General features: G+C 43.5%; 1 protein-coding gene across 1 annotated transcript; it reads left to right on the top strand.

Moving 5' to 3' along the window:
- Window positions 1–971: 971 nt before the first annotated feature.
- On the top strand, window positions 972–26156 carry hgfa (hepatocyte growth factor a). Its single transcript, XM_058623511.1, has 18 exons — window positions 972–1214; window positions 5545–5704; window positions 5855–5967; window positions 6324–6435; window positions 9946–10085; window positions 10168–10288; window positions 10416–10534; window positions 12492–12663; window positions 12753–12904; window positions 14180–14273; window positions 15855–15994; window positions 18779–18811; window positions 19642–19750; window positions 19850–19924; window positions 21403–21540; window positions 21972–22078; window positions 22178–22311; window positions 22537–26156. Exons 1-18 carry the CDS (start codon window positions 1151–1153, stop codon window positions 22711–22713), a joined length of 2160 nt encoding a protein of 719 aa, XP_058479494.1. The 5' UTR covers window positions 972–1150; the 3' UTR covers window positions 22714–26156.
- Window positions 26157–26803: the final 647 nt, after the last annotated feature.

Below are 26803 nucleotides of genomic sequence, written 5' to 3' on the forward strand. Positions count from 1 at the left end.
ATAACGATAATAATAAAACATTAGGTTAAATATAGACTCATGTTTTAATTACATGTTATTGTAGAAAAACCTACTCGCAATACGCAAGTAAATGTAATCCATTACTTTGGCAGTGAGTGATGAGGACAGGTGAATGATGAGGACAGACAGGTGAATAATGAGGACAGACAGGTGAATAATGAGGACATACAGGTGAGTGATGAGAACAGGTGTCTAATGAGGACAGGTGAGTGATAAGGACAGACAGGTGAATAATGTGGACAGACAGGTGAGTGATGAGAACAGGTGTCTAATGAGGACAGACGGGTGAGTGATGAGGACAGGTGTGTAATGAGGACAGACAGGTGTCTAAAGAGGACAGGTGAGTGATGAGGACAGACAGGTGAGTGATGAGGACGGACGGACAGACAGACTGGTGGATGATGAGGACAGACGGGTAAATGATGACAAACAGGTGAGTGGTGAGAACAGACAGGTGGATGATGAGGACAGACAGGTGAATGATGAGGACAGACCGGTGAGTGATGAAGACAGGTGAATTGGCAATAATTAAGGTCCCTGAGTGAGAAAGACAAAGTATTTGTGACCTTTGACCCATTCTGACTGCACATTAGATGTTTACATTTTTTATTTTGTCAGCGCTTTTAACAATTAAAAACAATTCATGTGAGATTTGTATATAAGTAACTTTAACTCTGAGTACATATTAAACAAGCTACTTTTTTTGAGTACACTTTTAGACCAGTACTTAGTTCTACTTTTACTTGAGTAGAATATTTCCCTCTTTCCACCTCTGGTAAAAACTTTTTGTTAATCTTATCAGATTTTATTTTGTGGGGGGGCAAGAAAACACCCGGAAGTGGAGGGGTTTATTACGCAGAACTTGACAGCAGTGAGGTGAGAAGCTGACACAGAGAGAGAGAGAGCGAGGGGAGAGAGCGAGGGGAGAGAGAGGGGAGAGAGCTGCGCTCATTCGAGTAAAAAGGGGGTTGAACCGAGGACGTTTGTGCGGTTTCTTTGGAAAAGTGGCGTCTGAGTGAAGAGGACGAGTCTCGCGCTGGTCACCAACAGTCACGCGGGACTTTACATCTGCAACCACCCGAGTTTAAGTTGAACCCGGATTCTAATTCTAAACTTTGACACTGTCACCATGAGGACAAACGGATGGATTTACCACGCGCTGGTGTTTGCTGTGGTCACTCTACTGGACTCAGGTAAGTCTGACATTATTCATCACCATCATCTCACATTATTACTATTATCATTAATAATAGTTCTATTTATTTTGAAGTGAAAGCATGACAGAGTAGAGACACTTTTATCAAAGAATGGATGAAATAAAAAAATGTAACAAGTTAGAAAAGTGGATAAAAACGGTAAAAAAGGGGAAAAAAGTATCATAATAATTCTTATTTTCGTTCCATGTTCACATAAGCATTTGCGTAATAGCGTTTTTAACGTGACTTTGGTGATATAACGTGAACCTGATGATGACAAGTCCAATCTTGCGCCGACTCTTTTGATGTTTTGTGTGCATGAGTGTGTATGTACGTCCTCCTGCGTGTGTGTGTGTGTGTGTGTAATTAAGAGGCGATGATATTGAGATTGAGCTCGAGGCGGTTTTTTTTTTTACATCATTGAGACTTTCCCGAACATTTTAATTTTATTTTCATACAGTGAGTGAAAGTTTTAGTGCCGTTGACTCACGAGGATGTACCTCAGGATTGTCTTTTATTGTGTGTGTGTGTGTGTGTGTGCCGGTGGGCAACTCCAGCTAAACGCACTGTAATGGTTTCATGCAGTCTTCAATTCAATTAACAGTTTCACTGTTTCACTGTTTCACCTCCGGCTTTAACAAACTGCCAGTGCGGCAGCCTGTAGGTATATGAACCGCAGCCAAAGCGCTGGGGTTTTGAAGTGCATGCGCTGCTCCAGAGTCGTTAAACCCCCTTTTTTTATTATTATTTTATATAGGTCATGGTCAAATCCGTAATAGAGACACTCCTGCATGCGCTGGACGCGGGCCAGCTACTTAAAAATGCACAAAGCGTGTCTTGTAACGCTGTAAACATCACACACACTCACGCGAGACCCGGAGCAAAACACCGGCTCGGACAAGCTTCACACCCCAACCCCGCTGACATGTCACCGGGTAACGACCTGCATCCATAGCTACCACCTCTCCAGAGGTGCCGACCCTGACCTCTGACCTCTGCCTGGAGCTGCATGTGGGGGGGAAAGTAAAACGCGCCCCTGAACTGTGGTATTCGTGCGTTTTGTCCCTATAGACAGATATAGAAAGAACAAGGTGTGTGTGTGTGTGTGTGTGTGTGTGTGTGGGCTCTGAGGACATTTAGCTGCTCCTCAAAACTTTAAAGTGTTTTTGAAGATGGAGACTTTGTGGTTAAGGGAGAAAACGTCTGTGTTGGTTACTTTTCTGGTATAAACCGCCTGGTCCTTATGTGGGAGAACACCCAATTGTGCTTAAGATAAGGGGCAGGGTTATTAGGCCTTTAACTAGGCATGGTTAAGGTTAATCAGTCTTTTATAAAGTACCTTAAAGGGATGCTTGAGTAAAAGTACAAGTATATTATCAGAAAATGACTTTAGTAGAAGTCAGTCACTTTTTTAAAACATTATTACTTAAGTAAAAGTACTTAAAGTTCATGACATTTACTGTACTTCAGTATCAAAAGTCATTTTCTCATAAGAAATTTGATAAAGTTTCAGAATTAAAAGTTTAAGTAATGATTGAGCCAAGGTGGTTCAGTGGTAGGCCGAGTTGTCTTTCAACTGCAAGGCTGTGGGCTCAATTCCTGCCTCTGCTAGTCTATATGTGTCCTTGAGCAAAGACACTTAACCCCATGTTGCAGCGTGTGAATGTTTGAGTGGGTGAAAACTGTAGTGTAAAGCAGCTAGAAAAGCTCTATATAAATACAGACCATAATACCAACTCTTCTTCTGATTTTTGTTTGGTAGAAATGAGTAAAAAAAAGAAAAGAGAGGAAATGTCGTGGAGTAGAGTATAGATATGTGAATTATGTTCTTTTTAGTATTTGTCCAAATGAATGGAAGGCAACGCAGTGCTGTGTGTGTGTGTGTGTGTGTGTGAGGGCCAGATGTGAGGAGGGGGTGAACATCTGTGTGCAGAGCAGAGCGCGGCTACACATTTTTCGTGTTTTAGGAAGCAGATGTAACGTCTGCCTAATTCACAGCAACTCCAACCTGCCGTCCTTCATCCGATGCAACGTTTCCTGCGCGTCGGTTAATATTGACTTAACTTAAAGGTTCTGTCACTCGAGTGGAATCACAGAGCGGTGGCTTTTCACCTTTTCAAAATGTCCAAAACCTACTTCATTTATCAACGCCGTCCTTTTCTTTCTCCCGCCTCTCTCACACACTCTGAGCGCAGCGCCTTCTACCGCGGTCTCCGGCTCCTGCTCGCACTCATGGGGACTCTGGAGATAGCAGCAGTCCGGCTTGCGATGAGAGGAAGAGACTGAGTGAAATCTAATTGAGCAGCCTGGCCAGACATCGGGGCTGGAACAACACTGTGATGAGTGCCAGATGTGGTCCAGAGTCCAGCCCAAACATTAATAACACGTCCTCCCCAAAAACCATTTTCGACCACGAGGAGCCTCTAAACGCTCCACAGTTTACAGTATCTTAAGTACACACACAACGCCTTGTGTCGGCTCTTGGCACGGCGGCGGCGCGTTGCTGTGACTCGTAAGTAGCGTGAGATTTTCCCTGTGTGATTTATTCCGCACTTGCCCCCCCCACACACACCCGACACCCCCAAATTATAAACGGGAAAAACCTTTGCGTAAGATGGTGCCATGACACTCAGAAGCAGCGTTTATACCAGGACTCTTGTTTTGCTGAAGGATAGAAGCTTTTAACTGTTTCCAGCAGGTGAAATGATTGATTTGTGTCACAGAGGATTTGGATGTAAATAACGGTTTTGTCCTGCTTTTGAACTCTCGTGGATTTCTTCTACATTGTGCAGTTGATCTTGTTCTCTTTTGATGCGCCGCTTCCAAACAACGGTTCTAGGTGAAACGAGGCCGCCTTCTAATGTGTCCATTTACGTGTATAATGCTGTGTAAAGTTTTACTGTTGAGTAGAAAGCTCTGCCTTTTTTCCCCAGAAAGCAGGAACGCTGATTCCATCTTGTTTTGTTCACTCTTGTTGCTCGTAATGAAAAGAATGAACTGCGGCGACGCTAATAATACCACGATATCTCCACCCCTGAATGCGAGTTATTGCGCCGGTTACCATGAAGTAGTAAAAGCAGCGTTTGGCTCTTTCTGTGAGCAGTGAAATATGAGATGTGATGAGATACAGTAAGTGGCACTGGAGCATGTCAGCGTCTTGGATGGACATCATTCTGTTTTTCTTGGCCGCCTTCGCCACTTTGCGCCCACTCTTCTGGTTTGAAGTCGGGGGAAGGGTATTCCCAGCGAGGCGCTAATCGCGCACACACTCCATAGCTTACCCCCAACCGCTGAACGCTTGAGGTTTGCACAACAACGCCGCTGCCATGATTTCAGCTGGGTGAACTCGAGCGTGCCAGCATGACGCAAACTGCAGCTGAAGGACGCTTTCATCGACTGTTTCGCTGTTTGATAATGAAATGGTTTCGTTCCTTGATGCCAAAAAAGAAACTCAACAAAAAGAGCAGCATTCTTGTTGATCACAACGCCAGGAGAGAACTCAACGCTCAGGACTTTTATTGCTTTGACAGGTTCATCTTCAGCCTCGGGGTGTTTCAAAGAATCGTAGGGGCCCCAGGCAAAAGGGACCTCGGGGGGGGAAAGATGCATTGTGTCATGTAAAACATTACATGACACACATTACGGTACAACTCTGAAGTTTCAGCTGGCCCAGTCGTCGTCTTGCGGCTGAATGTGGAGCGGACTTTCTGCTGCTCGTATTTATCCCTCTGAAACTAGATCTTTTCGACATTTGTTCAGGCGCTCACAACACAGACACACACACACATATGTCTTCATCTTCTCCTTTGAGGAATGAGGTCCATCTCTGGTTCCCTCAGAACAGCCAATCGTGAGCCGTGTTAGATCTCGGTGGTTCACTGACGCTGCTGAGATGAACTCCTTAGGCACTGAAATTTAAACACGTTTTAAAATATGAGGCGACGCAAAGGAAGATGGATTCACGGCATGAAGTTTTTGGTCGTGGAGTTGTCTCATTGGCCGTTGCGGTGGAAGAACGTAACCAGCCGTCCTCTCCACTCTCAGTGTCACTGCTGTTGGTGTTTCACAAATGTTCCATGTTTCTTTGTCACTGAAGAGGAGACAAGGTTCTCCACAGAAAAACAAAGGAGGGACTCCACGTGACGGGTAAAACTGAGCTTTTCCATGGAATCCAGGTGACGTGGGATCAGTTAGACGTTTTTTTTTACAAATCCGAAACATATCCGACCTCCTTGTCCTCCCCGTTTCCTGCCAAGATTACAGATCAGTGACTCCGGTGATGTTGCCAGACATGTACTTTACTGTGTGTGTGTGTGTGTGGTTGCAGGTTGCTGTAAAAGGCCTCATCAGTCATTACAGAGGTATGAGAAGACAGAGCGGCGCATGCTGGTGTGCAAGGACTGCCCTCAGAGTCCTTTGGTACGAAACAGCCGATCGCAGGAACACTGCGCCCGGAAGTGCAAGGTCAAGAAGAACTTCAGCTGCAGGTGAGATGGATTTACCCCCCTCTTTCTCTGGCATCCAGCACATTCTTCCTTCCTTCCTTTCTCTCCTCCTCCTATATGGACACCGTATTTACATATTTTGGTTGTTTATCTTGTTTATCGTGGTCATCTCTCAACCATTTCTCTCCCCAGGGCCTTCAACTTTCAGAGGCACGGCAGCAAGTGCCACCTGCTGCCCTTCGACCGGTTCACCCGCGGCGTGAAGAAGCAGGCCAACGCCAACTTTACTTTGTACGAAAAAAAAGGTGACTCCTCACTCGTGTGGCGTTCAAGTGCAGCAGTGTGTGTTCTCCCTGTTCCCTGGTCCTGTAAACATGCTGCAGACTTGAGCGAGGTATAAACAAAACAAAAGAAAACAAAAATAATTGTTTACACAGAGCGCCAAGGCTCTCGCAGGGACGGGATGAAAATGTACGCATATTCTTCCCGGTGACATTTAACACTCACACACACACACACACACTGTAAAGAGAAAAAAAAAGTCTTATTGACCATACATGGGAAAATATACTCCAGGTGGTCAAAGCTTCAACTACACAGGGAGACTTTGTATCAAAGTCAAAACATGAATGAATGTTTTTGTTATGCCTTTTGCCCTCAGATTACATAAGGGAGTGTATTATCGGCACTGAGGACTACAGAGGGAGGAGGTCTTGGACAAAGTCAAACATCACTTGCCAAGCTTGGTCCGACAACAACATCAACGAGCACACGTAAGTCCTCTCCTCTTTAACTAAAAAAAGGTGCATTGTAACGTGGAGTACAAACTTCCTCAAGAGTCGTTTCTTGGCAGCGGAAGGTGTTAATTATTCATTTCCCCCACTTGGCCGCGTTCCTGCGGCTGTCCGAAATCCTCGGGCCTCCGCCGCCTTCCTGGATGCTCCTTCTTTTGCCTCGTTCTGTGTGTCTGATACAGAACAGGCCATGGCAGCTGATTTACTGACGCTCAAATCATCCCCTTGCACCTCGGGGGTTTAGGGGAAGGCAGAGGCTCTGAGATGGTTGAACGTTTATCCAGAGTTAAGTCAGATTTCTTTCAACACGTGCAGGGATATCCTCCCCTGTGAGGCTGGTTTTTGTGACACTGTAGGTCATCAGGTGTATGCTCAGGAGTTTTTTGAAAGAGCAGGATCCTGTGCCAGCGTCTCATTAGTCATGAGATATTTTAACAGCGATGGGGAGAGGGGTTGGATGAGGGACAGAATATTGAGTTTGAAGAAGCTCAGAGGGGAGGAAGAAAGAAAGAAAGAAAGTGCTAAAGATTTATGGACTAAAGTCTTGTTCTGTCTGTTTTCCAGCTGAGCGAACAAAGCCGCAAAAAAACACAAAGAGGAAGTACAAGTTCAGTGATCTCGCAAAATTAAAACACATTGCCGAACAACAAAATATCAGCACATTGGGATCCCTTTGGTCCCCCTTATCCAAGAGCAGTATGTTCACACCACCAGTCCTGTTGTTGTCGCTTATGTGACGAGTAGTCCCGGTCGCTCGGCCACGCGGAGAAACGAGGTGGCTGACGGCGTCGTCTGGGCCTTGTCGACAACTTTTAACTTTCAAATCATCAAAGGGGAACTCTGCCTCAGGGAGATTTAGGGCCGCGCCGGGTTAACCGAACATGGCTCTGTCCTGCTGTGTGAGAGTTACCGCCGTAATGAACCACACACACACACACACACACACATTCTGAGTTTCAGGTAACTATTATTTTCACGCTTGACCGTTCGCCGCGGGGCAAGGGTGATTTCTCGGGAGGTTCCCCACCAGGAATGGGACTTCCACCTGTTGTATATGCTCCATGTGTGTGTGTTTTCACCGCGGCTGTAAAAGTGGCGTGCATGTGTGCGATGCTTAGCCAAGCGTGGAGGAGAGGAGTGGAACATTCTTATTCATATTAATAACAATAGATAACATCACAGGCATGTATTTGTCTACACGTTTCCCAGTGGGAGGTTTGTTTGTGAGCGCAGCTACAGAGACACACACAGGTGCAGCTGGTATTGGAAAAGCAAACATTTTGAGAGAAAAAAAACCACTTTTATTGACTTTGCTTCTGAGAACTGAGGCTTGTAGTGTTCGTTGTGATTGTTGCCACCTGACGATAGCTCAAGAGAGGCGGGCACAGGACACGAGGAAGGTGGTCAGAACTTTTGTTCCACTCTCTTTACAATCGGGCTACGATCAGTGTAAAGGACGCATGATACATCGGCGTCGGTGTCATTCGGCCTCGTCATGAGAATGAAAAAAAAAAGCTGAGCTGATGAAAACAGAAGAGAAATTCCACATTTGCTGCTATGTTGCACCAGCTTAAAGGTGCAGGAGTGCAGAATGCACTTTGGAGGAATTCATTGCTTCTTTTTCAAAAACCAGAGGGTATTAATCTCTACTCGTGCCATCGGCTTAGAGGCAGTTTTGGGAGCTTAGCCTGGAAACTTTGCCTTCTTGCTCAAAAACCTCCAGACTGCAGCTTTAGACTTATGCTAAGCTAAAAGTCAGAACGCGCTTGATCTCCTCATCGCGCTCTTAACGAAACAGGACACTTTTGCGGCTCTCAGATGTCGGCTGTCGTGCACTGCTTCCAAAAAAAAAGTCCTTATTTATGTCTCAAGATTCACAGAGTCCCTTTAATCCTTGGATTCTTTATTCCTTTGGACGCCGTTGCACTGAAGCGTGACCCGTTTGCTCCACGGCCGCCAGGTGCAAGTCGCCGGACATTTTCTCGGCAGTTATTTCAGGTCTAGATTTCATCCTTAGTGATGTCCAAAATCTAGCCAATGTGTTCAGGCGGCCCAGGGAGCGAAGCATGTGTGCGCAGTGCGCTCCGATGGGACCAGACTTTGGCAACCAGATGAATAACTGGCTAACATCTGTTAGCACAACATCATTATGGCTAACTTGTTCCCATGCCGCGGCCTTTTTACGGACTCTCCACCAGATGCGCTTTTGTGATGCGAGGAACCTTGTAATTCCAATTATAAATTAGGGATTCTGTATTATGATGGAAATATATGAAGCTTATGAGTTACACGTAACAGATGTGGGTTTTGGCACTTGGGAGAGTGCTGCTTTCAGAGAGGAACAAGTGTTTTGTTTTAGTTAAATGTGTAAGTGAAATGTCAGCGTTAGACTTAACCCCGTAATATTTTGACACTTGTTGGAATTACGCTGTGGTTTCAAGATCTTACCCCCTCTGTTTCCTTTAGATCTCTCTCTCAGACTCTTTCTGTGACTCGGTTCCTCCGCCTCTGGATTCAATGATATTTGCATCAATCCCAGGAAACAGGCGGCCGAGTGGACTCTTTCCAAGAAAGGACGCAGTGGTTTGAGAGTAGAGAGTTTGAACAAGCTGCTGAAGGAAGAACGGGCTCTGATGTTGATCAGTGCCGCGCTGTGCTCCCATCCTATTTCGCTCACTCCATTGATTCCGCTGAGTGGCTCTTAAGTCAGTGATCTAACGCGTTACTCGCGCTTCATCCTTTACATGCCCCAGAACTTTTAATCTTCTCTCTCCGTCTCCCTGGGTGGGGGTGGGAGGGGGGGGGGGATGTGGTTTGCATGGATCAGCGGGTGTTGACATACCAGCTTTTCATCATTCTACCCTGACAGAGGATGAATTTCACAAACTGTCCATTTAGCACAGGGGTCTCTTGCTGTTCCCCCCCCTCGTTGTTGCAACCCATATGTTGGGCCTGGCCAGGTTCTTTTACTTATGGCCTTACGTTCCCTTCTTTCTTTTCTTTTCTTTTTTTTCTTCACACTGATGCTGTGTAGCCGCTGACAGAGAGGTATAAGGTTCAGACGTGTTCAAAGGCTGCCAGTAAATGAGCTGCTTGGGCTGCGCCAAGTGATTCGTAGCTTTGCTCAGTGTTGTTGTTGGTCACTGTGCTGTGACGGAGTCTGGCTGCTTCACACATGAGGGATCCGGGACAGGGCTGGAATTAGGGAAGGCAGTCACCCAAAAGGTGCAAACCTGGAAATGAGACACATATCGATGACTTACTTTGCATTCGAGTGCGAGGACTGGTCATTCCAGGATGTTTAAATGTAACTCGGTCACAGTGTAGACACTACTGTTTCTCAGAATGAGGAGGAATTTATTTACTTTGTTACTGAGAGCACGAGGAGGCAGGTTGCATACTGTATACATTAGTGGAGCAGTGGAGTGTTTGAGTACTCCCTGCAGTATCAGTTAACACTTTCAGTGAAGTCTGTCTGCTCCCTTGCAGGTATTATCCTGATAGGTTCCCGAGGCAAGACCTCAGGGAGAACTTCTGTCGGAATCCTGACAACAGTTCTGGTCCGTGGTGCTACACCACAGACCCCAACGTCCGAACCGAGGCGTGTGGCATACCACAGTGTTCAGAGGGTAAGGCTCTCCAAGACGCCGTTACTGCACTACAGAGGAAAAAAAGAAGAAAAGTTTCCAGTAAATGTTGTTGTGTTGACAGAAGTGTGTATGAAGTGCAACGGGGTGGATTACCGAGGAAAAGTGGACCATACAGAGAGTGGCAAGGAGTGCCAGCGGTGGGACTCCGTACGGCCTCACAGACACCGTTTCCAGCCCAAAAAGTGAGCAAAAAAAGAATCACCTGCATATACTTATGACATATGTTTAAAGAAATGATGCTTAATCTCAGGGGAACGTAGACCTGACCAGTTATTATGACTTACTTCTCCTCTCCGTTTCCTGTCTCAGGTATCGCGACAAAGATTTAAAAGACAACTACTGCCGCAACCCGGATAATCGCCTCCGTCCCTGGTGCTTCACGATGGATCCCAAAACTCCCTGGGAGTACTGCAACATCAGCGTGTGTGGTACGTGCTGAGGCGCTCTTTTTTTTACCCCCACCCCACCCCACCCCGAGCTTTGTGTGACAAAGCCTTCAGCAAATCGGCAGGGTGACCTTTTTTGTTGCTGGTACCCTCGCAATCTCAAAAGTATTCAGAAGTTGGCAGTGAAGATCTCTTTGGGACAGACAGATGGTGGTTTTGTAAAACCAGCAATTACTTTGAGTGCGCCAAAGCGTTTGTTACATGCAGGACTTTTGTGGTTCTTGTGGTCAGCTTAGTGAAAAAGCTCCCGCTGTCCCTTGTGGAGATGGCTGGGTGTCTCATGTGGTGCTCGCGTCCAAATCCTTCGACCTCAACAAGAGACGAGAGTAAATGGGTTGTGTGTAAATGCGGGGAGTCCGACTTCAGAGAGCGAGAAGTGTTTTTACTGCGACCGCTCACAGATGACAAGGAGCTATTTAAGTGGAGGAACACAATAGGGGCTACTCCACAGATGTGTCTCACGACGCCAAACGAAAGGCCTAATAGTCATTTTAGTGGTTTGTTTTTTAACATCTTGACGTGTACAGTATGTGGAGAAAAGGCAAACACGGAACGAACTGAAGGAAAACCCTTGATTAAGGCATGCAAGACAGAACAGTGGCACAGAAAACCCCACTGAGATCATCACTCTCTACCCCATCAAAACATCAAATAATGGAACGTTCTTCAAAAGAAGGATTCAAAAGGGTTTTTGGCAGCACCAGATGTCTGAGACTGGTCTGATCAACGCGAAGCCTTTTAAAGAAATTCAATGTTGTCACCGATTGCAAAATGATTCGTGACAGGACTTTAGACCATTGTCAGGAAATGGCAACTGTTTACATGATTAATCTTTTTTTAGGTCTCTTTGATTTCTGAGGGTTGCTCCTAAAGAAATGCAACGATGGTGATGCTTTTTGGTTCAGACACAAGTACGATGTAAAGTTTCGTCAATAATTCAACTAATAATCATTATTTGCTTATATCACATTGTATGAGAGGGAAAAGGAAAAACAAATAGTGGTGGTTTCTCCTGTAAGGAAATGGTTGATTTTTGTCTTCTGGAAACACAGAGAAATATTCCCACATGCTCCCTGACAAACACAGAGCATCTCTCTTTGTCTCTGTCAGACACATACGCACATGCACTTTGCAGTTCATGTTATGATTTACAACCTGGGTGGAGGATCTGCATTTGTCCAGATGTGTATATCCTTCAATGCCTGTCCTCAGAAAAGATAAAAACCACTGACCTGTGCTACTCAGTGCACACGCCAGATACTGGCATGCATTACATCAAGCCAAAGAATCCCTTCTTTTTTTCTTCTTTTTTTTCCATTCGCCCTCTCGTTTGTGCCTCAAATATTCGCTTCCCTCCTCCATCTTCTCCAATCTCATTTGTCAAAGGCTAAAGAAACAGAGACAGAATCCGAAGGGGGCGAATTGCTCCCTATGTACCGCTGTTCCTGCTTTGCTGTAAAGCAGAATTCCATCTGAGGATGTTTAGAATAGTTTTCCGGTGGAAAAGCTGCCCCAGCCCGAGCTCGGACTGCATGTGAAATCTTGTGGTGGGAGCTGCGATAAACAAACTCCAGAATCAAAACCCAGGTAGAGAATTGTGATGCTTCGCAGGGGTTTTCATGGGATTTGTGGCATTGTGACATTGTGTTCTTATTATTAGTTATTATTGTTGTGGATGTCCCTACATACAAGAATGTGAGGCACCAGTGTTATGAATACACAAAGTTTCCTATCGCTGTAGAAAAGAGGAGGGGGAGCGCTACTGTTTTTGATCATCTGTCTCTAGGTTAAACATGACACATTCTTTTGGGGATTAATATCTCCCTTCTTCTCTCCCTCCCCGTTTCCTGCCTGCAGATTTTTTTTTACAATTTCTCTGCCTCCTTTCTTATACTTATAACAACCACAATTACTATGTCTTTTTCTCTCTTTTTGCTAGAGTCAGACTCCAGTGAGGACACATATGTCAATGTAACAACATCCTGTTTCCAGGGAAATGGCACAGATTACCGAGGCACGATGAATGTCACTCCTGAGGGGGTGACCTGTCAGCGTTGGGACTCTCAGTTCCCCCATAACCACTCGTTCCTTCCCCAGAACTTCAGGTGCAAGTGAGTTGAGACGCCCGAAAATGACGAGGGCTGCGACTGCAACTTAAAACTGACAAGCGCACTCGCCGGCACCACCATTTAAATTGTAGTTCCTGTGTGTGTGACAGAGACCTGCGGGAGAACTACTGCCGTAATCCTGATGGGGCAGATTACCCGTGGTGCTTCACTACAGACCCGAATCAGAGGATTGCCAACTGCACCCACATCCCCAGGTGTGATGCTGAGGCCACACAAAAAATAGGTAAATGAATATACACCTTTTTTTTGGAAAGGAATAAATGAAAATATGATTACGTCTGTTTTCGTCACGTCAAGTTTGAACACAGATTACATTCATACTTTTCCTTGGAAGACATTTGGACGTTCCACCCGCCCACACAAACATATAAACCTGACAAAATGATAACTTTTATGATCATCAGTCATTGTGGTGCTCGCCTGTGATGCCTCTGGCGCTAATGGAGTCATTTGTTTTGTTTGTTTGTTACTTTGCCGTCTATGGTGTAAAATCCTGAAATACTTCCACAAACCGCTTTCCCGATGCTTCGTTGTTGTGATTCCCTGTTTTCGCTTGCTTGTGTCCTCCGTTTGTTTCCACAGTAAAACAACATAACATCCCTGTCGTGGTTTTTATCTGATGCGCTTCTAGGCTGCATGACTTGAATTTTACGTTTGAACAGATATCCAAGTTTTGGATTAAAAAAAGAGTGAGACTCGCAGCTAGTTTCCCCCCTTGTTCATGCTATGTTAATCTATACAGCTGTTGGCACTATAGCTACATATTTCATACATGAGTTTAGCATCAATGCTCCGATCCAACTCTCAAGACAGACACGTTGAACTGTTCCTTCAGAGCTGCCAAAGAATTTTCCGAGGTGCCAAACCTCATAACCAGGACAAACGATCTATAAACTACTATGTAAGCTGGTTCTTCAACCATTTTGATTGAGATGCCGGGGCAACAGGTGCTTGAAAAGGCATGTAATGTTTTTCCAGAGTGAATTACATGTAATGTTTTTCCAGAGTGAATTACACAGACACTTTGTGTATTTCTCCCGGAGGACTGGACCACTTGGCAGAGTACTGCTCAATGAATTCTGGTTCACAGAAGATCAAAACACTACTGCTCAAAAGTGCTCGCTGTCATCTTCCATCTTTCTGTACTTTATATTTCAAAAGACCACACATGTCAGAAAGTGGCCAGTCAGTTACTGCAGGCCCTCCTCTGATCCTGTTTAAGAACTGTCATAGCACAGTTTATATTTCTGTTACATTTGAGAACCGCGAGTTATGCAGGGGCCCTTAACATCTAAATAATTCAAACCACAAGTAGAAGCATACGTCCAAATCCCTTCCCTTCCTCTCTCTCTCTGTCTGTCTGTCTCTCTGTGAGTTTGCCCACTAATGTCCCGCATGTAGGTGTCTGAGAGACGGCGAGGCTCGGTAATTCTATGCCGCGCTGGATAACAGGGTTTAACAGGGTGGTCTGAAATGACTTTATCCTGCTTTTCCTCAGAGTGTTACGAAGACAACGGCGAGACATACCGAGGCACTCTGTCCATAACTCGCTCTGGGATTCCCTGCGCAAACTGGTCACGTCACATAAACAGGTAACGAGCTCATTTACTCGTCGTGCAAACGTGCTGTTCTCCTCCTTATGACTCATGCACAGTTAAGTCAAGCTACAGCTGCAGCTCGACTGGACTGCTGCCGTTGTCCTGCTATAAAACACCAGCAGGGAAATGAAGTGTGTGGCAGTACGGCCTCTTTCAGCTTGTTAGTACAAGGCGGTTGAAGGTTAATCTGGGGGCTAGTTGTTAAAAGTCTTTCTAACATCCATTCAAAATATTAAATTCTCTAAGAAGACCGAGCATGAAATTCTGTCTCCTTGCCAGTCCAAAAAAATGTACTGCCCTGGATTTTGTTGCGCTTATTTTATCCTTCTGTGTCCCAACTTCCTTTATCCGACTCTGGTCAGACTGAAGGTATAAATGCAGTAGTAATTTGACTCTTCCTGTACAATTATCTGGGTGTGTCAATCCCCATTAGGTACCATTTCAGTTGGACTAACTGGTTTTAGACAGAGTAATACAATAATTCATATTTTTGTTGTACTGTTGTGTAAACATTGTGACCGTGCAAAGGTGGAGGCTGATATTTTTCTCTTTGCCATGTGAAAATCACTTTCATATGAAAGAAGCTTAGCAGTGAAAACAAACAGCGAGAGGAAAATGGGGGACGGGGGGGGGGGTTCCTCAGGGGTCAATACGAGGCCCAATTATTATTCATCTAACTGACGAGAGGAAAGCCCGAGGTGCTCTACACGTGACCCATCCTGATGGAGAGCTTGTCCACTACGGGGCTGTTGTTTCACGCTCAAGTTGGGCTGTTGGAATTACTTAATTTATAGGAATTTTAAAAGCCAAAATGGCACAGACAGATGGACATGTTCCAGAGCTGACCCCTGACCCCAGGAAGTGCTTTCTGAGTAAAGTAGATCAAAGCCAATCAGCTCCCTTGCGTGGAGTGCAGCCAGCGAGTCTATCCTGCTCAAGGTGAAGGGTCATCCCAGGGAAAACCGCTGAGCGCCACTGCTTGCTTAACATTCTCTTGGGAGGGAGAATTATCTTCACCTCCTGACAAATTGTTGTATATCGCCTTACGTTGTTTTTGCAAAGCTGGTTTGTTTGGGAATATCTTACATGCTTACTCTTCATTTTTTTTTTTTTTGGAACACTGCAGAAAGACAGAAAAATTGAATTTGGATTTGTTCCACGGAGGATGTGGCTCCGACTGCTCTGAGCCCTGCTGAAGTTTAAGAGTGCATACTTTCATACTCCCATGAGCAATCTTCACAGAACTCTGCATTTCCTTCTTCAGGCTCAGTGCAACGAATGTAGAGGATTCGTTCACGGGTCCTAATTCTTTGTGTGTTTAGAAAATCTAATTTTCTTCATGTATCTGTTCTTGTATTTTAGTCCATTTTACCTGATTAGTTCATCCTTTTTACTTAGCTTTGTTTTATTCCTGCTGTTTTTTTAGTTTTATGCCGTGAAAGCACTTGTGATTTAAAGTGTGCATGTGTTGCACATGCTTAAAAGTGCCCCGTTTGCCACCTGTGTGCAGGTGTGAAATCACTGTGTGCTAAGTAACAAGCAGAGTGTGAGAATGTGTATTTGTGTTTCTTACAGTGGGGATTCTCACTCTACAGTGTCCCATGTAGGGCTGGAGAAGAACTACTGCCGGAACCCGGATCGCGACAAGCACGGCCCGTGGTGCTACACCAATCCAAACACCCGCTTGGCCTGGGACTACTGCAAAATAAAGCACTGTGAGTGACTCATATTTGCCTCCTCTTACACCCAGCAGTAGATAAATGTGCGGTGTGCCGCCCATCGACATTAGCAGACTTTAGGTTCCCTGGACTGCATGGATTGGATGCATTAAAACCCATCATTTTTCATGTATTGTATCGTTGTTGTCTATGTCAAGATAGCACACGTATACATTTGAGCTCAGAACATATTTCATTCATGTGGCTCATCATGTGATACAAGTGAAATTGCTATGTAACCTTCAGAGGTGGGAGTAAACCACACATATGCAAGTCACAGGTCTTAACCTTAGAGTCTCAAGCAAGAGCACGAATCAAGTGGAGCCGAGTCCCTTGTTTTACAGTAAATCAAAATCAAGTCGCCTGGATATAGAACATGATTTCCCACATATTCCACGTTTAAAAATGCTAAAAAAAATACTTTTTATCTGTAACAGAAAATCTGTATCACTCATACAATGTAAGCACTGCTTCATGGTCCCCAAAAGAAGATAGAATGGCGCTTCAAATCGTGACCTTGAGAACGACACTGATCCTCTCACCTAACGGTGCTGCAAACAGAGGCAACAACATTATGAAAGAGGAGCAGATGCAAAATGAAGTCTGGTGGAAGCCCCTTGTGAAAATTACGGCTTGTTAGTTTGGGTGAAAAACACAACACAGACCACAGGACATAAAGTTGCTTTTACAAGTCGTTTAAACCACATTTCCTGGTGTGAGCTTGATTTCCGCTGTGGCACTTAAAACCTAAACCGCGGGGTTTGTGTCTTTTAATCAGTGTTGTTGTTTGGATCCGTTTTGTTTGCACCAGAGACATCTGAAGTAGAGCTTATGTTACACTGGTTTTTAATTGATTTAAGTATATGTTGGTTGGCACATGATGGCTTCCTTGCACGTGCTGCATTATGTCATGTGTGTGTGTGTCGTATGTGTGTGGGTCCACTGTTGCGTCCACTTGTAACCAAGCCTGTTACTGCAGGGGGAAAAGGTATATCAGGAAGTTTTGAAAGGAAACTAATACCACTTGTTGAAGCTAATCCCTCTTCTGCCTCTAAGTAGTCAAATAAATGTATCATGTATTCAGGTCTACAGGAAGTCATTCCATTGTCAGACTTGACTCTTAATGCTCCCCCTGTGCCCTGAAGCCCTGAAGCCCTGAACCCTCACAGACTTAATGTTCATCAGCTGGTCAGTAATTGAATGTGAGAAGCAGCAAGGGCTCAAAATGGTATCATTACAAATGACAGACAGCACTTAATGCACCAAAACATGTGATTAGTACCCTGGTTTTCTGCTTTTCCACCAGTGGGAATATTATGTTTAGTCAGGAAAAATGACTCGGCAAAACATTTAGGTTTCCAATGCTTCGGTTCTAATCAGAGACCCGGGCCGAACACGGTGCAGCGCTACGACATGCATTCATCGGCCAGCCGTTAACTTGACTGGGGCAGTCGTGGCCAAGTGGAAAGGTCAAAGAGTTGGGGTACGCCTGAGCAAGGTGTCCAACCCCCATTGCTGCCGGGGTGGTGGTCAGTGGTCCTTATTCTAGGAAGGTTCCTAGTAGAGGATGGGTTAAATGCAGAGAATTAGTGTAAATGTTTGTAGCAATCCTTGCTGTGGACAGAGCTGTGACTGTCACTGGAGTAAACTATGCAGAAGATTAACTCCAGTAACATGATCACTGTTGCTTTGTTTCTGGTGCATCTGTAATGTCACAGTTCATGAGGGGGTGAAAACATGAAAACAACACATCACAGGCCACCGCTGGCAAATGGAAATTGTGTTGATTCATTCAAAGGGGACGAGGGCCATTTTCAAAAATGATACATTCCCATTTTGGCCGGGCGGAAATACAAGTGTTTTACAGAAATTAAAACAGCTTGGTGAATAATCTTGGTGTGAAATTCTTACGTTCATCTGATCACATGAAAACGTTTGAGTCGGCTGTTGTGTTTTGCTCCCACCGCGCTTGTTTTTTTTTTATGATGTTGGCGTTCACTTTGTTTTCCCACATAAACTGTGGGTGATTCCCTTATTCCTATAAGGCAGAGCGACAGAAGAACTGTACGTTTGCATTTTAAAGGGCTCGCAGAGTCTGAGACAAAGACCCTCTTGAAGATTTCACAGTGGGTAGACAGCGGAACTGGGCTAATGTGGTCCTGATCAGCCTCCATGACTCTTTTAATCTCCTACATGTAGAGCACATTAGACCATTCAACACTTGCGTTTGCATTTAATATATAGAAGGAGACAGCGTTGGTGTTTTGAGTGAAGTACGATAAAAGACCACAAGGCTCTGCAGCCTTCGTCGACTCCAGCTATGTCATAATTTTTGTTTTATTCAACTCGGCTGGTGGTTTACGTAATGTGTTTTGCTGCGGTTTTGTCCAACTGGCAGAGAATACATGATATTTGCTCACATTTTGCTCAAAGTGCAAACAGATGCAGGTCACTGCAGTGATTCTTTTATTTGAGAAGATAGCTGGTTTTAATAGGGCTGCACTGAAGAGCCCCTATTGAATGGCTATGCAGTAATTGCCGTAATGTAAAACATGTCCGCCGTGAAGTTTCTCAGGCCTCGGACAATCTTTCCACCCCGCGGTCGCTAACTGATTTTGCCTCCAGCGATGATTCCCATTCCGAGTTGTGTTTTTACAAAGTGAATAAAGGTGTCCCCGAGGTCTGAGGTTTCATGCTGTTTGTGTCAATTTATGGCCCGAATCACTTTTCCGCTGCTGTTAGCTGTCAACTCACAGTCGTGCTTCTCTTTCCTTCTATCAGGTGAATCAGCGACAGTGGCTCCTCGAACAAACAGTGAGTTGCGCTCCGTCTCGTCTCCTTCCTCCTTCTCCGCTCTTCTCTAATCTCTAATCTCATTTTCCCTTCAGCACTTTTTTATCAGCACCATCTGCTGTCATTTACCCAAACTAATCAAATCATATTTCATGGTGCTCGTTTGAAGTTTTAACAAATCCTCTCTGATAGAAAACCAGTTGTTGAGGCTGTTTTGAGTTTTGAATGATGTTGATGTGATTTATGGACGTGCATAATAATCAAATAATCATCTATTATTGTTATTATTATTATTTAGGGGTTACATTTGAAAAGGTTGACGTGCAAATTGTTACACTCATTTAGCGGCAACATTCTTCTTCAACATTCGTTTTGGGAGTGACTTCACTACTGTGCATCGCTTCAATCTAAGATTAATCACTGATAATACGGCGCAGAAGTGTTTTTACATGTTCCATCATTTTAGCTTCTGGGATTATTTTCGTGATTAATGGAGTACTTGATTGGTCCATGAAATGATGACGTCATGTTTTGTCCTCAAACCAAAATTGATCAAAGAAAAAAGAAACCAGAGCATATTCACATTTAAGAAGCTGAAAAATCAGGAAACTTCTTTTAATTATTAAAGAAAACACTCAGAGCAGCAATTAATTATCTTATTATATGATCTTAAATGGCTCTCATTGCTTTTATTCCTCTATTGTTTTTAGTAGAACTCATAAATAAATAAATGAGGGTCACCCCCTCAGGTATTTTCTTGAGTATAAACAAGGACTGTGTGTGTGTGTGTGTATATATGTAAATCAAATATCCGTATAATACACCTGATTTAAAAATGCCCTCTTGTTTAGATATAACCGTGCCCAAGATCTCGTGCTTCCGCCACATAAACACCAGGATAGTTGGTGGACATCAGGTGTGGGGTACAGACGGCAGCTGGGTCGTAAGCATCCAGAGAGAGTAAGTCTGGTTATTTCTGTGTTTCTACTTCCAATAATCCCCCTCTATTCCTCTTTATTCTTCCCCCGTCATGGATAAAACTTTGTTGTATTTCCTCAGGAAGGCTCATCTGTGCGGCGGCTCGCTGATCAGAGAAGACTGGGTTTTGACAGACCAACAGTGCTTCACCTCCTGGTAATAATTCTTGTTTATTCCCCCTTCTGAAACAATAACCACATCCTTTTACTCTCCATTTACTCTCCGTATCTCCTGGACATGCTTCTGTAAAGTGAAGACACAGGCCGGATCCTGTTTACTGAGGCAAGATATGGGACACAACATGGTTTGGACTGGAGATTTATTTAAATTGTGCACTTGTCAGAGGCACTTATGCGCTGTACATCAGGATCTCTATCATCTGCAGCCGTGGCTTTAATGAAAACCTCCCTATCTCTGCAGTAATGTGCCATAATGCGGGAATTACATGTGGTTTAAATCGGAAGCTTTCAGCTGATATTGGGAGATGCAGTGGAGTGAGGCACAAAAACGCTTTTGGAATATTCAAAGATTCATAATAGAATTAACATTTTTGTCTTTCTGTCTCTATATGTACGATACAATCACAGATCCCGTCATAAAATATGTACATAAAACCTATTTTAGAGAACTAAAAAGAGTTCAACACCAACAGGTTCAGAACAGTACGAAGGAGGGAAAACATAATCCAAGGGGAACATTGTTGTTCAATAAAAAAAACACACAATAGCGAGAACAACCGTCAACAAAAGCAGTTAATTTATGGAACAGCTGCACTGAACAAATGGAAACGAGTAGAACAGTGAATACGTGTAAGCAGATCATTGAAAACAACCATTTAGACGGATTAAGAAAAGATAAATAAACTGGTTTATTTGGACTAGCATGATCCGCTGTGAACTTTTGGCTTTTTCCCCCATGTGTTGTTTTTCACGTTCCTATGGAGATTTGATTCAAATGTTAAGTAGAACAAAAAAGAAAGCGCTTCTTACTTACAAAACTTTTGAAGACTGAATGATTATCGTCTTGTTTATTTAAAGAAAATGAGCCGGCGTTTCTATGGAGGTGACTCGGTCCGTTTGTTTTACGCCACCATGTTGGCAGGAAACACTTTGGCACAAAAGAAAGTGAGCGTTTCAAGCTGTCGGAGTTCACTGCGCAATTTTAATCCACGGAGATCGAGCAATATATCGCAGACACAGTCGGAGTGAATATATCTGACCCTCACAATGCACCGCAGTGTCACGACAACATTCCCTCAACCTACACCATAGAATACTTACTATATATATTACGATAAGAGCATCTAAAATGAACAAGATATTCAAGTAAGCATTGGATTCCACATCAACGAAGTACATTTCCTGAGAGTTTCCATTGCTCCGCCTTCTTTTACCTGCTTTTGGAGCATTTTTTGGCAGTGATACAAATCAGGATCCCTGACCGTCAGCTGTCCACCTTCTTCACTTTTTATGGTTCTGACTTTTGCATGACGTCAGCTACCAGAGCTCTGTATTATTATATAATGTCATTTTATGTTATTTGAATAAATAAACACAACGAAACACAGCAGGACATTATGTGGCAGCCCATAAAAAAGAAGGTTTCTATCGCTCACTGGTCCTTGTGGTCTTCAGTGTTCCAGATCTCAGTGAGTACCGCGTGCAGGTCGGCCTTCACCACCTCAACGAGTCCTCGAGCCACCTGAGACTCCGCATCTCTCGTCTGATTTGTGGCCCCGAAGGATCCAACTTGGTTATGCTGAAACTGAAAAAGTGAGTTGTCAAACGGCCACACACACACACACACACACACACAAGAGTCCCACAGATGGTTAATGTTTCGGCGTCAGGACAGAGCGTAAACTATGTTTGCATGATTTTCATTAGCTCCATGATGTGTTTTTTATTATTTCTACAATGATGTGTCTATTTTTTATTTTTTATTTCAAATTAAATAATATTTGGTTCAGTGAAAACAAAATACATGTCAAAGAAACTGAACTGAATGTTCGACACGTCTTTGTTGTTGTGGATCTGGAAAGATTTACAAGCTGAATTTTAAAAACATTTCCAGTCAAAAACAAGACAAAAAGCAAATGAGAATTATTCAATTGTGTAATTTCTACATGAGACATGTGGCAGATGATTCATCCGCGAATAAGTGACTGGAAATCATTGACTGTTTGTTCTTCACTTTGTCTTAGGCCTGCACCAGTGTCTGAGGGCGCCTCCACGGTTCATCTCCCAGTAAAAGACTGTCACATCACTGAAGGCACCAACTGCACCATGTATGGATGGGGGGAAACTAAAAGTACTGCCGTCATGTCACACTCCATTAGAAACATTCCTTTTTTAGAAACTTTTTCTTACTTTCTTCACTCACTGCTTTTGTGTCTTCTTCTCTGCGCAGACACGGGACACGACGAGTCTCTGAAGACGGTCACCATGCCCATGGTCAACAATGACATGTGCTCACAAATCAAAGGGGACGCGGGGGAGAGTCGAATATGTGCCGGTGGCAACATCGGAGAAGGTGTATGTGATGTAAGGATATCATTAAAGGAATACTTTTTTTTGCAATTAGCTTTGTATTACTAGAATAGGGGTCGTATTTTTGAAAAATGATGCTTCCCAACCTCAGTTTCCCCTTCTTTGTAACGTGCCCACCAGTTGGTTTAGTTTGATTGATTACAATAATGATCAATCACTGTTCGTGTGCTCTGATGTCTCTGATGTTTTCATTCTCCTATCTTTTTTTTGTCCTCGCAGAAAGACAACGGCGGCCCGCTGGTCTGCCAGGAGCACGAGCGCAAAGTCATCGTTGGCGTGAGCATCCAACGGACGAAATGTGCCTCGTCGCAGCCGGCGCTTTTTGTCAACGTCGCGTTCTACTCTGAGTGGATATACAAAGTCTTCAAGCTTTACCCCAACGTGGAAAGGAACTAGAAATACTCACAATGGGGGCTCTGGTGCGGGACTCTACCACTAAAGAGGGACGATGCTGGGGACAGTACGCGACATGAAATGTCCGGCACGGACCACAGGGAGGGGAGAAGAAGCATGTGTCGGGACAAAATGGCTGTTTTGGGATTTTCTTGGCCGAGCGTGTCATTTTTTTAAGAAGAGGACGTGGGATTGAGGAGCGGATATGATAAAAGTAGAGTTTCACACGGTCTTCCACGTGCAGGTGGTTTGGCCTTGGTAGTGTTTTTTAACAACCAAACTGTCGGGCACATGACATGAGAATGACACCTGCGACTCAGTATTATCTCCTGGAATATACTTGAATACGGACAGAAACCCAGATTCTTGTTGGATACCACTAAGCCTGGGATGTCGTTATTGTTTTCATTCAAAGCAGAGCGCTGGACTGTCAAACATGGTGATTTATTTACCTCCTGCACAAAGTGGAGAGAAGTGGCCTTCAGTAACATGGACTTATATTTTGTTTTCGTCTTTCACATTTAGCCTTTAAAACAATTACTGCGATCCCAAGTGTGGTTGCCAAGTTTTCAAGTAACATGCAGACTCAGAGGGATGCACTTATACCCAGTGTTACAACATGCACATGCACAACTGTCCCACAATCTGGTTCATGCTCACTCCTGGTCCTGGGGAGCCACTGCCCTGCTCCAACACACCGGATTCTGAACGCTCAGCTCATCAGAAAGCACTGCAGAAGCCTGATGACGAGCAAGGGGAATGTCTAAAACCTTTACACCAGGATTGAGAAAACCCTGCTTTAGCGTGTCGGCAACAGGCGGAGATCGGAAAAGAAGACAAAGATGACAATGATGGAGCGCAAAAACATTATATACATTAATTTTCACTTACAATGTGTATGAGAGAGAGAAAGCGAGCGTGTTATTATATCAGTTTTCTCTGCTTTCTGCCAACTGCACTCTTTTTTGCTTTGTGACGTTTGTGAGAGGGGTACTGAGGCTTTTCTTTTTCGGTTTGGTAAAGTATACTGGCTGCACCATTGTAGTCAGGGAAGTTTCTCTCATCTCTGATGATGTATCACGATCATTCTATGAACTTAATATAATGCATTTCTTACACAAAGCACCTTTTAAGGAGACTTTACAGGTGTCATAATATCCCAAAAGAAGAAGAATCATGTGTGTGTGTGGATTTCCTCCCACAGTCCAAAAACATGCAGATTTGTGGATTATGTCATTCTAAATCAGGGATCAGCAAGTCAATGTGGCCATGGGCCATTTTTTTGTGTAAGAAATTGAATATTTGGGCCAAAACATTGTATCTTCATCAGGCAAAAGTGCCTTAAAACGTCTTCAGTCCAGAACAAAAAACCCACGTTAATCTTTAATCAGCAGCTCGTTACAAAGATACTGTACGTACTCGTACTGTTACTATTTATTGTGCATCATTTCAATTTTAAGAATCACTGCTTCTTCTTCGTCTTTGAGCCTAACATATGCAAGTAGTTATTTTATGGACATTAACTGCCCCAAACCTGGCTGTCTCCATGACGACAGCAGTGGTTTTTTTTATTGTTTTTATTAACAGAATCTATTTGAATTAAGTTCAATTTTTTTTTCGGAATAAAAGCTCTGAAGATAAGCAAATCATTTAAGATCGGATTTGTTAAATTGGACACTGATGGTGGGTTCAAGTGCTGACAACTGCTCTAAATTGACCGTGAGAGTGGACGCGTGTTTGTCTCGATATGTGTCCCTGGGATGTGTGACCCCGCCATTCGCCCTGTGTCTGTTTATTAATACCAAAAAAAAATGACGCACACATGAGGATAAAAAAGCCATTGAACTCAGTTGTGGAGACACCAAACAAAGATGGAATGAAGTGTATAGAATACACAGAAACAGCAGCAGAAACAGCAGCAGCAGCAGCAGTAGCTGAGCCGTCTTCTCCCCAGTTAACTGTTATTTCCCCCACGAGAGCAAAAAAAAAAACCTGCTCCAGAAATCTTATGCTAATATTTGAAGCATGAGAGAGAGAGAAGAGCCATGTGCCAAATATAACATGGCGGCTATTTGGTCTCCAGTTTGGAGGGAACTGTGGCCCCTGGTGGGCTGTGTGTGGTCAGTAGGATATTTTATATATTATTTTTTCGTGGAAAGTGACTCCTTATGTACATAGCTGCAGATTTATTGAGTATGTTTCTGCCGTGCTGTAAGATTTTATGGGTCTTATAGATCTGGAATATGTAAGATTAGCTTCTTCTTCCTGCTTCTGATTGCTTGATATTTAAAAAAAACAAAACAAAAAAAACACACACACACATACAAAAAAAGAGACTGGTTGCGTTTAAGCAGTAGATTGGTTTATTTATTTTTTAACTAGCAGCAGAAGACATGAAATTCTGTTGTGACACCATTTCAGTAACACTTTACATTACAGAACAGTAAAATATAAGTTATATTATGGTCATAGCGTCTTATTTTCATGGTAATATCTATACACTGATAGTATTTCTGACTACCAAGCTATTACATGGATATTAACTTGGAAATGATATGGTTTATGATAATATTACAGAAATCATTACCACGTTATTACTGTACTTTAATGTTGAGTAAGACCCATAATAACTGGCGACAAGTGTGACGTGAAGGTTACAGCCACACACATTAAATATGGACATTATGCCTCAATACGGCATAAATTTGAACATTTATACTGAAACAAATGATGTTTGTTATTATAATTTTGCAAATTTGTCATTAAGAAACAGATAAGAAATTTGGATATTATGGCGAGAATAAACCCTCGTCAATATGGAACAAACCACTCCATTTTCATAACGTAAACGACGACTTTAACTGGTAACAGGTAACTGGTTATGCTTGGTTCCAGCAGTGCCTTCAGTGGTGTTGCCTGTGTGAGGCTGTTACCAACGTCTCAAAGTGGGAAAATTCTTTTCTCAGCTCTAGGATGAATGTTGTGAACACCACATGGAAAGTGGTACACACATTAATCTGATCCAGAACTCCTCTGATGGCCTTGCACAGCCCAGATGAAAGTCTGTGCAGCAGAACAATGACTGACTGATTTTAGAAGGTGAAACCGAAAAAATCCAAATATTCCCGGTGACGTGGTGGATCATAGGAAGTGATCAGCTTTCTTATGGAGTTAAGTAACTGTTAATTTATGCAATTTGTTTATTTTTTACGTTTGTGTAAATAGCCTTGCGCGCGTTCTGTAAATTACAATGTGTAATTTTTGTAAATATCACACTAACTGATCTTTACGTGTCTGTATGATGTAAACTTTAAAATATAACAGCTGCTATTTTGTGTTAATGAGTTGTTTCATATATCTATATAGATATAGGTATAGATATGACCATCTCTGTGTTTTGTAGCCTTTTCTATTATTCCTATTTTTAATAAACAACTTGACATCACACATAAAGTCCGACTCTGGACCCTTACTCTCGTGTCCTGGCACGGTGTCTTGTGCAACACGCTCCGGCAGAGAGTGTTTACTCAACATTTGGCCGTTTACTTCCTCCATCAGTCAGGGCAGCAGTTTGTAGCACATGTGAAATATCCTGAAGTGTCTGAAAGCAACGCACGTCATCCATACAAGCACCAGAAAATAAAAAAGATAAATAACAATATGTCTTAAGAAACATTTAGGGGAGGGGGGGGGACAAATTTCCAGATTTCAGTGATGCAGAGCCGGACTTGGATCGGCTACTGTGAGACGTTTCGGTTGCTCAACGCGAGATAAGACTTCCTTAATGCTCCCAGTGTGAGATGAATGTCCGTGTCAGAGCGCTGCATTTAGGTAAAAGTCTGTGTTCTCTCATTTTGTTGAAACAGATTTTGGTTGACGGCGCCCGAGGCAAGAAATATAGTTTTAAAAGAAATCCTGTTCATAAGTATCGTCATTGTGAAACAAACAGTCCTTGTAACTTCTATACTGTTTGCAGTATCGGATCCTCTAATAGTGAGGTGTACTGATGCGTGATTCTGATCAAAGTAAACATGTCGTCTACATGGAATTATCATATGTTATAATTTACAAACACACTACTGAACGGTTGTTT

The sequence above is a fragment of the Solea solea genome, chromosome 3, assembly GCF_958295425.1.
Source record: "Solea solea chromosome 3, fSolSol10.1, whole genome shotgun sequence".
Lineage (NCBI taxonomy): Eukaryota > Metazoa > Chordata > Actinopteri > Pleuronectiformes > Soleidae > Solea > Solea solea.

Bases quoted from the DNA above. Each gene is read 5' to 3' on its own strand.
- hgfa (XM_058623511.1), top strand. From the start codon at position 1,151: ATGAGGACAAACGGATGGATTTACCACGCGCTGGTGTTTGCTGTGGTC. The intron at 10,289-10,415 runs GTGAGCAAAAAA...TTCCTGTCTCAG, and splicing joins CACCGTTTCCAGCCCAAAAA to GTATCGCGACAAAGATTTAA. The intron at 12,664-12,752 runs GTGAGTTGAGAC...TTTAAATTGTAG, and splicing joins CCCCAGAACTTCAGGTGCAA to TTCCTGTGTGTGTGACAGAG.